The following is a 12,158-nucleotide window of genomic DNA, read 5'->3' on the forward strand; positions in this document are numbered from 1 at the left end:
TAATATTTTTGAAAAACCGTGGTATAGACTTTTCGCGAAGTTCGAACCCGCGAAAATCGAGGGAACACTGTACTCCTCAGTTTGACTGTGGTGCTCCTCGACAAAATATTAATCACATTGGGTTTGAATGTCCATTGAGAGCTTATATCACCAAATGTCTGATTTTTTCAACATGGATCACCCTGTCCTTGAATGGTTGGGTGGACTGGATCTTGGCATTTGAGCTATTGTAAGTCCATGTATTTGCCACACACTAAATAATAAATAAATAAATTTTCACGTATTGCTAGTCAAAGCATTATAGGGTGTTTTTTCAAACATTTTCTGAAACAATCTGTTAAAGTCACACAAATGAGTTTGAGAAATCAATGAAATTTCTTCCAGTATTTTCTGAAAATTATTATATTATTTCGAAAATACATATTGGTCAATATCTTATGATCTGCTTTGGAAATTTCTTAGATCCATATCAGATTGAAGAGTGTAATACTTTGATCTTCCCTTTTCCCATTTTTGAAGATTGTATTTGAATTTGACATTTCATTCATTGTCAAGGATCAAAATGTATACAGTGATCCCTCGAGTTTCGCGATCTCGATGTTCGCTAAACGCTATATCGCGAGTTTTCAACCCGGAAGTAAACTCCACCATCTGCGCATGCGTGCCCTTCCACGCATGCGTAGATGGTGGAGTTTCCCCGCCGGGCAGAGGCTTCCCTGGGTCTTCCCCCTCTTGCCCCGGTAAGGCGCGAGCAACGGCGTGGGCGGGTGGGCGGCACACGCGCGGGGAAACCCCAGGGCCGCTTATCAGCTGAGAAGCGGCCCCAGCAACAGCGCGGGGTTGGGCAGCACGCGCGCGCGCGCGGAGGAAACCCCAGGGCCGCTTCTCAGCTGAGAAGCGGCCCCAGCAACAGCGCGGGGGGTGGGCGGCACGCGCGCGCGCGGAGGAAACCCCAGGGCCGCTTCTCAGCTGAGAAGCGGCCCCAGCAACAGCGCGGGGGGTGGGCGGCACGCGCGCGCGCGGAGGAAACCCCAGGGCCGCTTCTCAGCTGAGAAGCGGCCCCAGCAACAGCGCGGGGGGTGGGCGGCACGTGCGCGCGCGGAGGAAACCCCAGGGCCGCTTCTCAGCTGAGAAGCGGCCCCAGCAACAGCGCGGGGGGCGGGCGGCACGCGCGCGCGCGGGGAAAACCCCAGGGCCGCTTCTCAGCTGAGAAGCGGCCCCAGCAACAGCGCGGGGGGCGGGCGGCACGCGCGCGCGCGCGGGGGAAACCCCAGGGCCGCTTCTCAGCTGAGAAGCGGCCCCAGCAACAGCGCGGGGGGCGGGCGGCACGCGCGCGCGCGGGGGAAACCCCAGGGCCGCTTCTCAGCTGAGAAGCGGCCCCAGCAACAGCGCGGGGGGCGGGCGGCACGCGCGCGGACAAGCAGCAGCAGCGAGGCGGCGGGGAAACCCAATCTTCGGCTCCTCGCTGCTGCTGTGGAAATAAAAACACCATCTGCGCATGCGCAGATGGTGTTTTTACTTCCGCACCGCTACTTCGCGACAAATCGATCATCGCGAGGGGTCCTGGAACGGAACCCTCGCGATGATCGAGGGATCACTGTAACCACATATTCAGCACGTTTCGTCAGTATTAACAATGCAGCTGGATTTGTGCTCACAATTAAAAATACAAGCTATATAATGGTAGCCAACATTGAATTTAGTGTACTGTTTGCACAAAATAAATCTATTCTAAAAAATAGAATAGTAGGAAATCATTATGTTTCTAATGCATACATCAAAGAATTTAAGAACTATCTTGAACATCAAGAAATCTAGCTATGGTAATTTCTATCAACATCTCTATATAATAAATCAGAATTTCCAAGTTACACATATGAGTATTACCATTTATTGCAAATCTTAAGAATAGCACAAAACCTAAACCAAATATTTATGTCAAAAAAAAAAAGAATATGAAAATATTATTTATTAAAATAATGTAATACTTGATTTTTAGTGATACATTTTGCAAAATAAAAAGATTCAAATAAATTGCACATAAATTAAACTTTTTTAAAAATATAGATGTTATACATAATGTTTAATTACAGCAGGACAGTGATTCCAGTTAAATAAAATTAAAACCTTTATCTTTCTCAGGTATAAAATTATTCATGTCTTCAAGCAACACAGCAAAAGCCTTAAATTACATCACCATTTCCACAGTAGTTATCACCACTTTTAAATTCCATCACTTTGGCAAAATTAGGTTTTTTTTTAAAACAGTGCATAATGTCACAGAAAGTATACAACTTCATATTGCACTTTATATATACAAATAAAATGTAAAAGAAAATAGAGCATTTACTTGGAATGAACATGAATCCATCACAATTGTAAAAGGATGAAAGTGAATATGAATATTAAAAATATTTAAAATGCAATACATTTATATAGACCTTATAAGATGTATTACAAACTTTTACATTTATTGTTTAAGATAATATCATGTAGTCACCACTGATTGGAAGCAAATACTTGATTAATTTTAAGCTTATAAGCTCTCCAAAATGTCAGTAAGTTATAAAATAAAGCACAACTGTTAGTCGACATTATAAAAAGCTACTTCTACTTACATTAACACCTTTGTTTAGTGCTTATTAAGTTCATAGTGGTTAATACTTTAATCAGTTCATATGTGCATAACTTCAGCAACACTCATAGGTTTGTGTCTACGCACGTTCCAAATCTGCCTACATTGTGCCATTCGCTTCATCAAATCCTTATGTGATCAGTTTTCCTAAATACTTCTCAGAACATATAGTATTGCAAGCATAATATAAAAATATGTGCATTTTTGATGTCTTATTTCCTTATACCTGATTGATACAATAACTAGAATCTGCATAGTTCTTTCACAATTTTTGATTTCATCCTGAGTTAGCAAGCCATCCCCAAACCCTCTTGTTCCAAAGTCAAGGTACTTTCATGAATAAGACAGTTATGCAATTGAAGAAGAGCTGGGCATCCCATGAACTGTTGTGCTTGTTGCTGTCCCACTAATGGCATTGAAAATGTGTAGTGAGTTGGACATTACATTGGCCTTTTCTTCCACAGCAGTAATCTTAAAAAAGAAAAAAGGGTGTCTTACACATACAGGCTGAGAACACTGTAAAGAATAAGCATCTTTGTAAAGATTAGGGTATCAGCCAATTCTGAATATCCTTTGCATAAACGCAATTTTTAAAATGAGAGCAGCATCCCTCTATGAATTTTAGAAAGAGAGCAAATTATTTACCTGGTGACATCATCTCAATATTTAAAGGGACTATACATCCCATATATATTCTTGCAATAAGGGTTGGCTCATTTCTCTAGTGGCAAAAATAGTTATGGATATAAGTCTTTCATTGCTAGTCTCAGAAATGAAAGACAACAATGGATTATGTATTAAGGTATATTAAATAAAGCCCACTTCTATATTGCTATTTTCCCCCAAGAAAATAACTTTAAAAAAATAAAAATAAAGCACATTTACTGACTGACAATTTTTCAATTACACTGGATTCGCTAGTTCAGGACAATTTGTAAAGACAGAAATTAGTCAAATAAGGTTGGAGGTGGATATTTTATTTCTGATATCTAAACCAGCAAAAAAAATTGAGTAAATGAAAAATATGCAATGTCAGATAGGGTTTTTTGGAAGCTGGCTTGCTGATATCAATCATAATTAATATTAAATTATTCAGATCTGCACAAGTATGGCAAGATATGATTAAGCAAAAGTAAAAGTGAAAGTTAGTGGGGGAGATGAGTCAGCACAAAAAATGAAGTTCTTCAGAACTTCTTTTGTTATCTAATCAAGTATGTTGCAGATAGCTCTCAATGCAATTCTTACCATTCCTAGTCACAATCACCAGTAATTATGCTGGCTATGGAATGGCAACTACCAGCTGGCCATTGCAAAGTTACGTCTACCAATCCACTATCCCCAAGTCACGACAGGACAACTCTACATGGCCAACTCACCGCGGGGACAATTTGTTGCAGGCAGCCAAAACAAGAGTTGAGAGAGCGAGTGGGTGGACAGAGTGCAGAGCAGCAGGGCTTCCCATTTTCAAAGTGTTGGTTATGACCTATAAAGCCCTTCATGGCACCGGACCAGACTGTCTCAGGGACCACCTTCTGCTGCACGAATCCCAGTGACCAGTTAGGTCCCACAGAGTGGGTCTTCTCCAGGCCCCCTCAACTAAACAATGTTGGTTGGCGGGACCCAAGGGAAGAGCCTTCTCTGTGGCGGCCCCGACCCTCTGGAACCAACTCCCCCCAGAGATTAGAATTGCTCTCACCCTCCTTGCCTTTCGTAAGCTTCTTAAAACCCACCTCTGCCGCCAGGCATGGGGGAATTGAGATACTCTTTCCCTCTAGGCCTTTACAATTTTATGCATGGTATGTATGTATGTTTGGTTTTACAATAAGGGGTTTTAACTGTTTATATTGGATTGTCATATGCTGTTTACTATTGTTGTTAGCTGCCCCGAGTCTACAGAGAGGGGCGGCATACAAATCCAATCCAATCAAATCTCCTGGGCCACTATAGCCAATGCTGTGGAGCTTTCAGTCGAAAAATCCAGGGATGGCGGCAGGTTATGGGGAGCTGGCGGCAGCCAGGATTGTCCCATTTTCACACCATCTACTGCCCTTGGCCTATGTCCCTTCAGACCTGAGCTGGGATGATGATAGCAGGGAGTGAGAAAATGGGAAGCCCTCATCCACCCACTTGCTCGCCGGCTCTCCCTCTGATCCCCCATGAAGAGTTGCCCCACTGAATGTGCCATGTGGAGTTGTCCTGCAGCGACTTGGCAGCAGTGAATTGACAGAGGCCACTTGGTGGTGATGCCAAGCTGCCATGCAGAGTTGTCCTACATCCTGCTAGCTAGGAATGTCAAGACTTGAAGAGCACAGTATCTTGAAGTTATTAACTTGGGGAAGACGGCCTATACTACCTGTATGGTAAACTAGGGCTAGAGAATGAGAAACTACTTCATTTATTAGAAACAAATCTAATATAAACAAGGGTAATGCAATTTGTCTTGTGTTAATAAGTTAAAGTCAAATAAAACGTAACTAAAAGACAAAGAGAAAACCAGAAACTAAAAGATATTACCATCCCAGCTGATCCCATTTTCAAAGCAGCATAGGGAAAAAGGAAGAAAGAGAGATGCCCATTAAGGTTTCTATGGAATATGATAACACTTTTCTCAAAGAAAAACTGTTTCGTTTTTTAAAATATGTATTTAGGAAAGGAAAATAGGTTGTTTAACTTTGTAAAAAAGGAGTGCACCCTTTAAAATAATAAGATAAAAACGTTAAGATATTTCAATATGAGATCAACAATGTTGGTTCCCCACTTAAAAAAAAACACAAGATTATTGTTTCATAATAATAAGGAGCACCACGTAGAGAGTGCCGAGTGGCTTAAGTCTTCCAGTTTGCAAATCTCATGAGAAATATGTTGCGCTACTCCCTCCTGAAATCGTAAGGGATGTTCATAAACTATTGGCACCACCCACACCAGTCTGTATCATGCACTGGGATCAGTTATATTAAGAGTGGTTCCAATTATAGCAGGATCTAAATTGGTTTTGGAAACACAAACAGGGATTGCATAGCAGTAATGCCAGGTCAACCCTCCTTGTAGCATACGATGCTCCATCATGATTGTCTTGAATTCCATTCACACATTAATAAACAAATATATGCAGATTTTTCAGACATAAGTCTCTCCTTATACTGCTTCCCCACATAATAATTAGATTTATAATTAGCTGTTGCTTTACAGTAAAAGACAAATACAATATATGTTAATATAATGCACTTCCAGTGCAGGGGGGATTAGTATGGAGAAGTCTGCAGCATTTAGAAGAATAACACATTTTCACGAACTCTCTTTGAAAATGGTCTTCCACAGTACAAAGTAGAGGGTTTTTTTTAAAGGTAGTATTATCAGATACCACTTAAATATTGTTTAAATATCAGGAAAAAATAAATTCTCTGTGTTGACTTGGGGAAGAAAATGGTGGGCTGAATATGATTGGTTGGCAATTTGATCCATGTTACAGAGGTACTCTGTGCCTATAGTAGGAAAATGATGCTTTTGAAATTAAGTTGTATGTTTAATTTAAACATGTCAAGAAATAGCAAACACATACAGTGTACTATTGCTGAATATGTTCTATGTTTTTAAAATGTGCTTACATGTTGTGCAAACATAGTATTGGCAGAAAAGATTAATTTTTACTAAGCAGCTGATAAACAGAAATGTGACTAATGGCAATCTACTGTTACTGAATAGTTATGCTGCAAATGTTACCATTTAGCTCATCTTAGAGCCTATGGTTTATTTCCTAGCAGGACAGATATGGGGAAAGTGAGAGAAAAAGGAAGTTGCTAAACTTATTTTTATGTCAGTTTCAAGGCAAAAAATAAGTCAAATTCTTGTTCAAATGTCATTTATATATATATATATATATATAATTTATGTTTTTGTCTGTATTATATACACACATACAGCCAAGCAAACAAAAATCAAGTTAGGAAAATTCTGGGTCAGATAACTGGCATGGGTAGAATGCTTCTTAACCATAGGATAATCTAGAGTATCTTGAGTGAAGCTCAGTACATACTTGCTCATGCATAATTTCAGAGAGTTCTTTTGCCATCTCTCTATAGTTAGCTTTCATTTCTTCTTGATATTCTATCTGGTCTTCTTTTATAAGCCGTTCATTGACTTCTAGAGCCTGCCCACAAGTTTCAATAAACTGTCTGAAATGAAAATGGAAATGAAGTTAAAAGGATTCCAATATCTTATGTCTAAGAAAAATATATATATATCAGGCGGTAATTAAGGGTCCAGGAAAGAAGGTCAGACACACACGGGCAGTGATAAACAGCACAATTGTATTAAACACAAAAGGAAAAACTAAACAAAACGTCCTTATTCTTCAGGAGTCAAACACAGTTCTAAGCGAAAGTTCAGATAGATACAAAGTGCCTGTGGAGCGAAAAAGCAACCAAATACAAAGTTCACATAGCAGGAAAATTCCAGGAGTTCTCCGAATTCACGAGGCACGATAGTGTTGTGGTCAGCTCTGGCCCTGCTCCTGCCCCAAGGACTGTGGATGTGGGGGAGACATCCACATGCTGCAGGCCTGTTTTGCCCCCCCCCCGGTGGAATCTGCTGATGAAGGCTCCTCTGACCAAGAAGACATGAGTGACAGGGAGGAGGAGAGTGTGGCAGACAGCTCAGAAGATCAATTATCTAGCTCCTCCTTGGATTCAGAACAAGAGTTAATGATACAGCCAGGCATGTGGAGAGCGATGCATAGGCAACAACAACTGAGAGATTATTATCAAAGAAAATGAGGCCACCTGTGGTTGGGTGGGGCTGTGGTAATTAGTGAGGCTGCTATAAAGAGCAGCCTGTGGGTTTGGCCATTGTGGAGGATTATCTGATCGTTGGGTTTCGTGACTGCTTTACTGACTTGGACCTTTTGTGTGCTGATTTCCCCCCGCTTTGAAACTAAACCAGAGCAAAGTGTGTTTCACTTTGTGAAAGAAGGACTGTGAATTGCTTCACAGCTGCAAGCTCAGTATCACAGAACTGATAAGGGACTTGTACAAATTACCAGTTTGTTTGGAGACAAGTGCTCTTTGCTATACCAAAAGAGGGCTTAGTTTAAGTGAATTTTCATTATAAAGAACATTGTTTTGAATTTTCAAACGTGTGTGTGTCTGAAATTTGTACCTGTGAATTTTTGGGAGGAGTCTACCAGAGAGCCCGACAGAACAGATAGAAGCAGTGATTCACAGGTTTCCCAGCACCCACTTGCCTGAAAATGCTGGGTTGAATCCAAAAGCACAGAGCAAAGATCTCAAAGCAGGTAACAGCAAAGTCACCCAAACCACACAGATAAACGTTCACGGTTTGCCTCTGCCTCTGTTCCCTTTTGTAACTGTAGCCCTCATTCTGTGGACCACACCCAAACCCAGGTGACACCATAATCACCGTTGATAATCCTGTAATTGAGCCCTACGTTGCATTGCTCTACGGCTACGCATATTGATTATCTGTTCGGCATTCGAATCCAGAGAAGAGAGGCTATCCGATGGGCTGGCTGCCAAGTCCCCTGGGCTGTCTGCCAGTTCCTCTGGGCTGTCTGCCAACTCTTCTGAGCTATCTGCCAAATCCTCTGGGCTGTCGGCCAAATTTTCCTGGCTGTCAGCCAGACTTTCACAATTGCTCTGTGATGCATCTCTCACACATGAGCAGCCGGCCCAGGCCCAAACACAACAATATTATTTTCAGAATGTTTACCTGAAAATTTCCTTCAGTGATTTGACTTTATTGTCTGGATATCTTTTGGTGCTTGTATCATCCAAGAAAGCTCTGGCATATGCTAATGGACCAGCATTAACCTAAAAGAAAAATGGCCGTTTATTAACATAGTTTTTCTCCTGTAATAATATACAGTGTTCCCTCGATTTTCGTGGGGGATACGTTCCGAGACCGCCCGCGAAAGAGAGATGCGGAAGTAAATACACCATTTTTGGCTATGGACAGTATCACAAGCCTTCCCTTAACACTTTAAACCCCTAAATTACCATTTCCCATTCCCTTAACAACCATTTACTCACCATTATTACTGGCACTCACCATTGAATAAGACACTTAGTGATCCTGATATTTATAAACATAATTATTTATTAACAATAATTATTTTTTTTGTTATTTATTTGCAAAAATTATTAGTTTGGCGATGACATATGACGTCATTGGGTGGGAAAAACCATGGTATAGGAAAAAAACCGCGAAGTATTTTTTAATTAATATTTTTTGAAAAACCGTGGTATAGGCTATTCGCGAAGTTCGAACCTGCGAAAATCGAGGGAACACTGTATATATAATACATATTATACCTGGGGGAAAATAACTGATGTCACTGACCGAAACTCTGCTTGACCGTTACCAATCTCATGCACACCAGTTGTAGAAAGGGCCAATCCATAGCAGGAAATCTGCTCTTGTGTGATTTAGAATAGGATGAGATCAGAATAGGGCTACTTACAAAAAGGATGTCTCATTATAAGACACTGTGTGGCTCAAAATGTAGACAAGATCAAATCCATTCCTCTTTTTTAGATTAGATTTTGATTATTTAGGTTATTAGTCCAATATAATGAATAGCAGATGTTGAATAATAAAGGAAGGGAAATGGTTTAGTGCCTTTTTTTTTTAAAGGAAATATACCAAATGAAAAATGTATGTCACTTACCTGGACACTAACACTACCCTGCAGCTTTAATTGAAGTTTGATCATATCAACTTCAGTGGATGAACAAACTTGCCGGAGTTCTGCATTTTTTTTATTCATTTCATCAATGGCTACTTCAATTGGATTTAAATCTTTGTATTGTTGATACATTATGGGAATCCGCTTCTTTACATATGGAAAGCAATTGATAACTAGAAAATAATATGATAAAGTATGTGGTTAATTTCAATCACAACGTTTTGAAAATAAAAAACTTTTTTTATTGATAATGCAATTTTTTTTTATATTGGGACCAAATATTTATTTTTTCTACTTCTATGCTGCCTAATCCTGAAGGACTCAAGACAGCTTACAACAATAATAAAAATACAATACAAATAGATACAATGGGATAAAAAAAAGAAGTCGAACATTATCTAAAACTAAAACCCCATAAAAAAAGTTATTAAAAAGGCAGTCAGAGTCATACATAGATTTTGCCTAAAATGCATAGTCTAAAAAAATCACCAATTTGGAAATTAGTGCTCCTCTTTGTGTCACAGACAATCCTTAACATAGCTATCCCTGTGTAGCAAATAAGTATCACAAATGATGCAGTGCTTTTTTTTAAAAAATGCACTTATTATTTAGCATTTTTCCCATGAAAGATCCTTCTGCTAGATTTCAGATCCCAGTTGCAAAATGATGAAACTCCAAGTAAAAGCATTTAAAAAGCCATGGGTGTTGTGGTTAGCTCTGGCCCAGCTCCTGCCCCAAGGATTGTGGATGTGGGGGAGACATCCACGTGCTGCAGGCCTGTTTTGCCCCTGGTGGAATCTGATGATGAAGGCTCCTCTGACCAAGAAGACATGAGTGACAGGGAGGAGGAGAGTGTGGCAGACAGCTCAGAAGGGGATCTATTATCTAGCTCCTCCTTGGATTCAGAACAAGAGTTAATGATACAGCCACGCATGCGGAGAGCGATGCATAGGCAACAACTAAGAGATTATTATCAAAGAAAATGAGGCCACCTGTGGTTGGGTGGGGCTGTGGTAATTAGTGAGGCTGCTATAAAGAGCAGCCTGTGGGTTTGGCCATTGTGGAGGATTATCTGATCATTGTGTTTCGTGACTGCTTTACTGACTTGGACCTTTTGTGTGCTGATTTTTCCCCGCTTTGAAACTAAACCAGGGCAAAGTGTGTTTCACTTTGTGAAAGAAGAAGGACTGTGAATTGCCTCACAGCTGCAAGCTAAGTATCATAGAACTGATAAGGGACTTGTACCAATTACCAGTTTGTTTGGAGACAAGTGCTCTTTGCTATACAAAAAGAGGGCTTAGTTTAAGTGAATTTTCATTATAAAGAACATTGTTTTGAATTTTCAAACGTGTGTGTGTCTGAAATTTGTACCTGTGAATTTTTGGGAGGAGTCTACCAGAAAGCCCGACAGAACACACTGGGTACCAGATTATTTATTGGTGTAATTATATCCTTTAAGAACCCAATAGCTGTGACCAAAGAAATAAAAAAGTCTCCTCCCATGTTAATTTGCACATTGTAAGATGAATTTACTGTACAGCACTCACAGTTAAAAGGACTAACATGAGAAAATTACAGTCCTACTTTTTTCGAAGATGTTAAGACTGCTTTCTTTTTTATCTTTCTTCTATCAACACATGCTTAAAAAACCCCTATTTGATTCTATTGCTGCTAAAGTGCATTTTTTTTCTTTACTGTCTTGTCCTTAGTTCTTGTACTTCATGGTACTTTTTCTTGATCAATATATTCCCTTGATTTTACTAATTTGCATTTCACTGATTTTTCATTTTTATTTTCTCGAATTGTATTTTTTACATTGATTTATATTTATTAGTTGAGAACAATTTACAGACTGTCTTCTAAGAAACTAGGATGTCGTAATTGCTTGGTGAGAAAAAAACATCCCTAACAGCTATCCAATCTTACTTAAGTAATAAATAATCATGGTGCAAAGGTAATCATGAATCAGCATATAACCTGGCCTTGACATATTAGTAACTATTAGGGCAATGGGAAGGCAATAAAAATGAAGATCTCTAGCAAAATCAGGTCTTTGTAGGTCTACATTTGATTAAAAGAACAGGACGTGAATAAAACACGAGATTGAAGCATGCACATAATGTGAGTGTCTCACATACTATCATAAATCAAAACGAGTTTAAAAATGTGAAAAGGCACAAAACAGTCTTTTCCACTAAAATTGTTACAAATGATGCTTTAATGCCTGATTTAATCAAGCTACCTTAAGACATATAGGTAGCCTGCTCCAGAGAGAAAAAAAATCTGAACTATAAAATTCAAAATAATATCACTGTCTTTGCTCAGAGTATTATAGGAGTAATCTGTGTTTATCATAGAATGCTCTTACTAAAGAGCTAAAATCAATCCCAGTATAGGCTTTAGTAAATATATCGGAATGATAAAATATTATTTTCATAAAATGATACCTACTTTTGCAATTGTAAAATGATACCTTAAAGCATATATTACCAGTATCTTTAACACTGTCTGGTGATTTTTGCCCAGGGGGATTGGTGCTAATTTTAGTTTCTATTAAATAAAACATCTTATTAGCTCATTCCTTACATCCTGTTTGCGCTACTTCTCTATAACCCAAGACTTGCAAAGAGAGACTGCGGGAATTGGGCATGGATAGCCTAGAGAAAAGGAGGGCCAAAGCGGACATGATAACACTCTACAGGTATACGAGGGGTTGCCACAGAGAGGAGGGGGTCACTTTATTCTCCAGGGCACCAGAGGGCTGGACGAGGAACAATGGCTGGAAGCTGACCAAGGAGAGATTCAACCTGGAAATAAGGAAGA

General features: G+C 39.7%; 1 protein-coding gene across 1 annotated transcript in view; it reads right to left on the reverse strand.

Moving 5' to 3' along the window:
• Nucleotides 1-1,868: 1,868 nt before the first annotated feature.
• The window catches only part of DOCK9 (dedicator of cytokinesis 9), a 148,969-nt gene continuing 138,679 nt past the window's right edge, over nt 1,869-12,158 (reverse strand). Inside the window, 4 exon segments of the mRNA XM_070751200.1 lie at nt 1,869-3,106; nt 6,669-6,807; nt 8,360-8,460; nt 9,318-9,508. Of these exon segments, the coding sequence (XP_070607301.1) occupies nt 2,984-3,106; nt 6,669-6,807; nt 8,360-8,460; nt 9,318-9,508 (554 nt within the window). The 3' untranslated portion in view covers nt 1,869-2,983.

This window comes from Erythrolamprus reginae, chromosome 4, assembly GCF_031021105.1.
Source record: "Erythrolamprus reginae isolate rEryReg1 chromosome 4, rEryReg1.hap1, whole genome shotgun sequence".
Classification (NCBI taxonomy): Eukaryota; Metazoa; Chordata; class Lepidosauria; order Squamata; family Dipsadidae; genus Erythrolamprus; species Erythrolamprus reginae.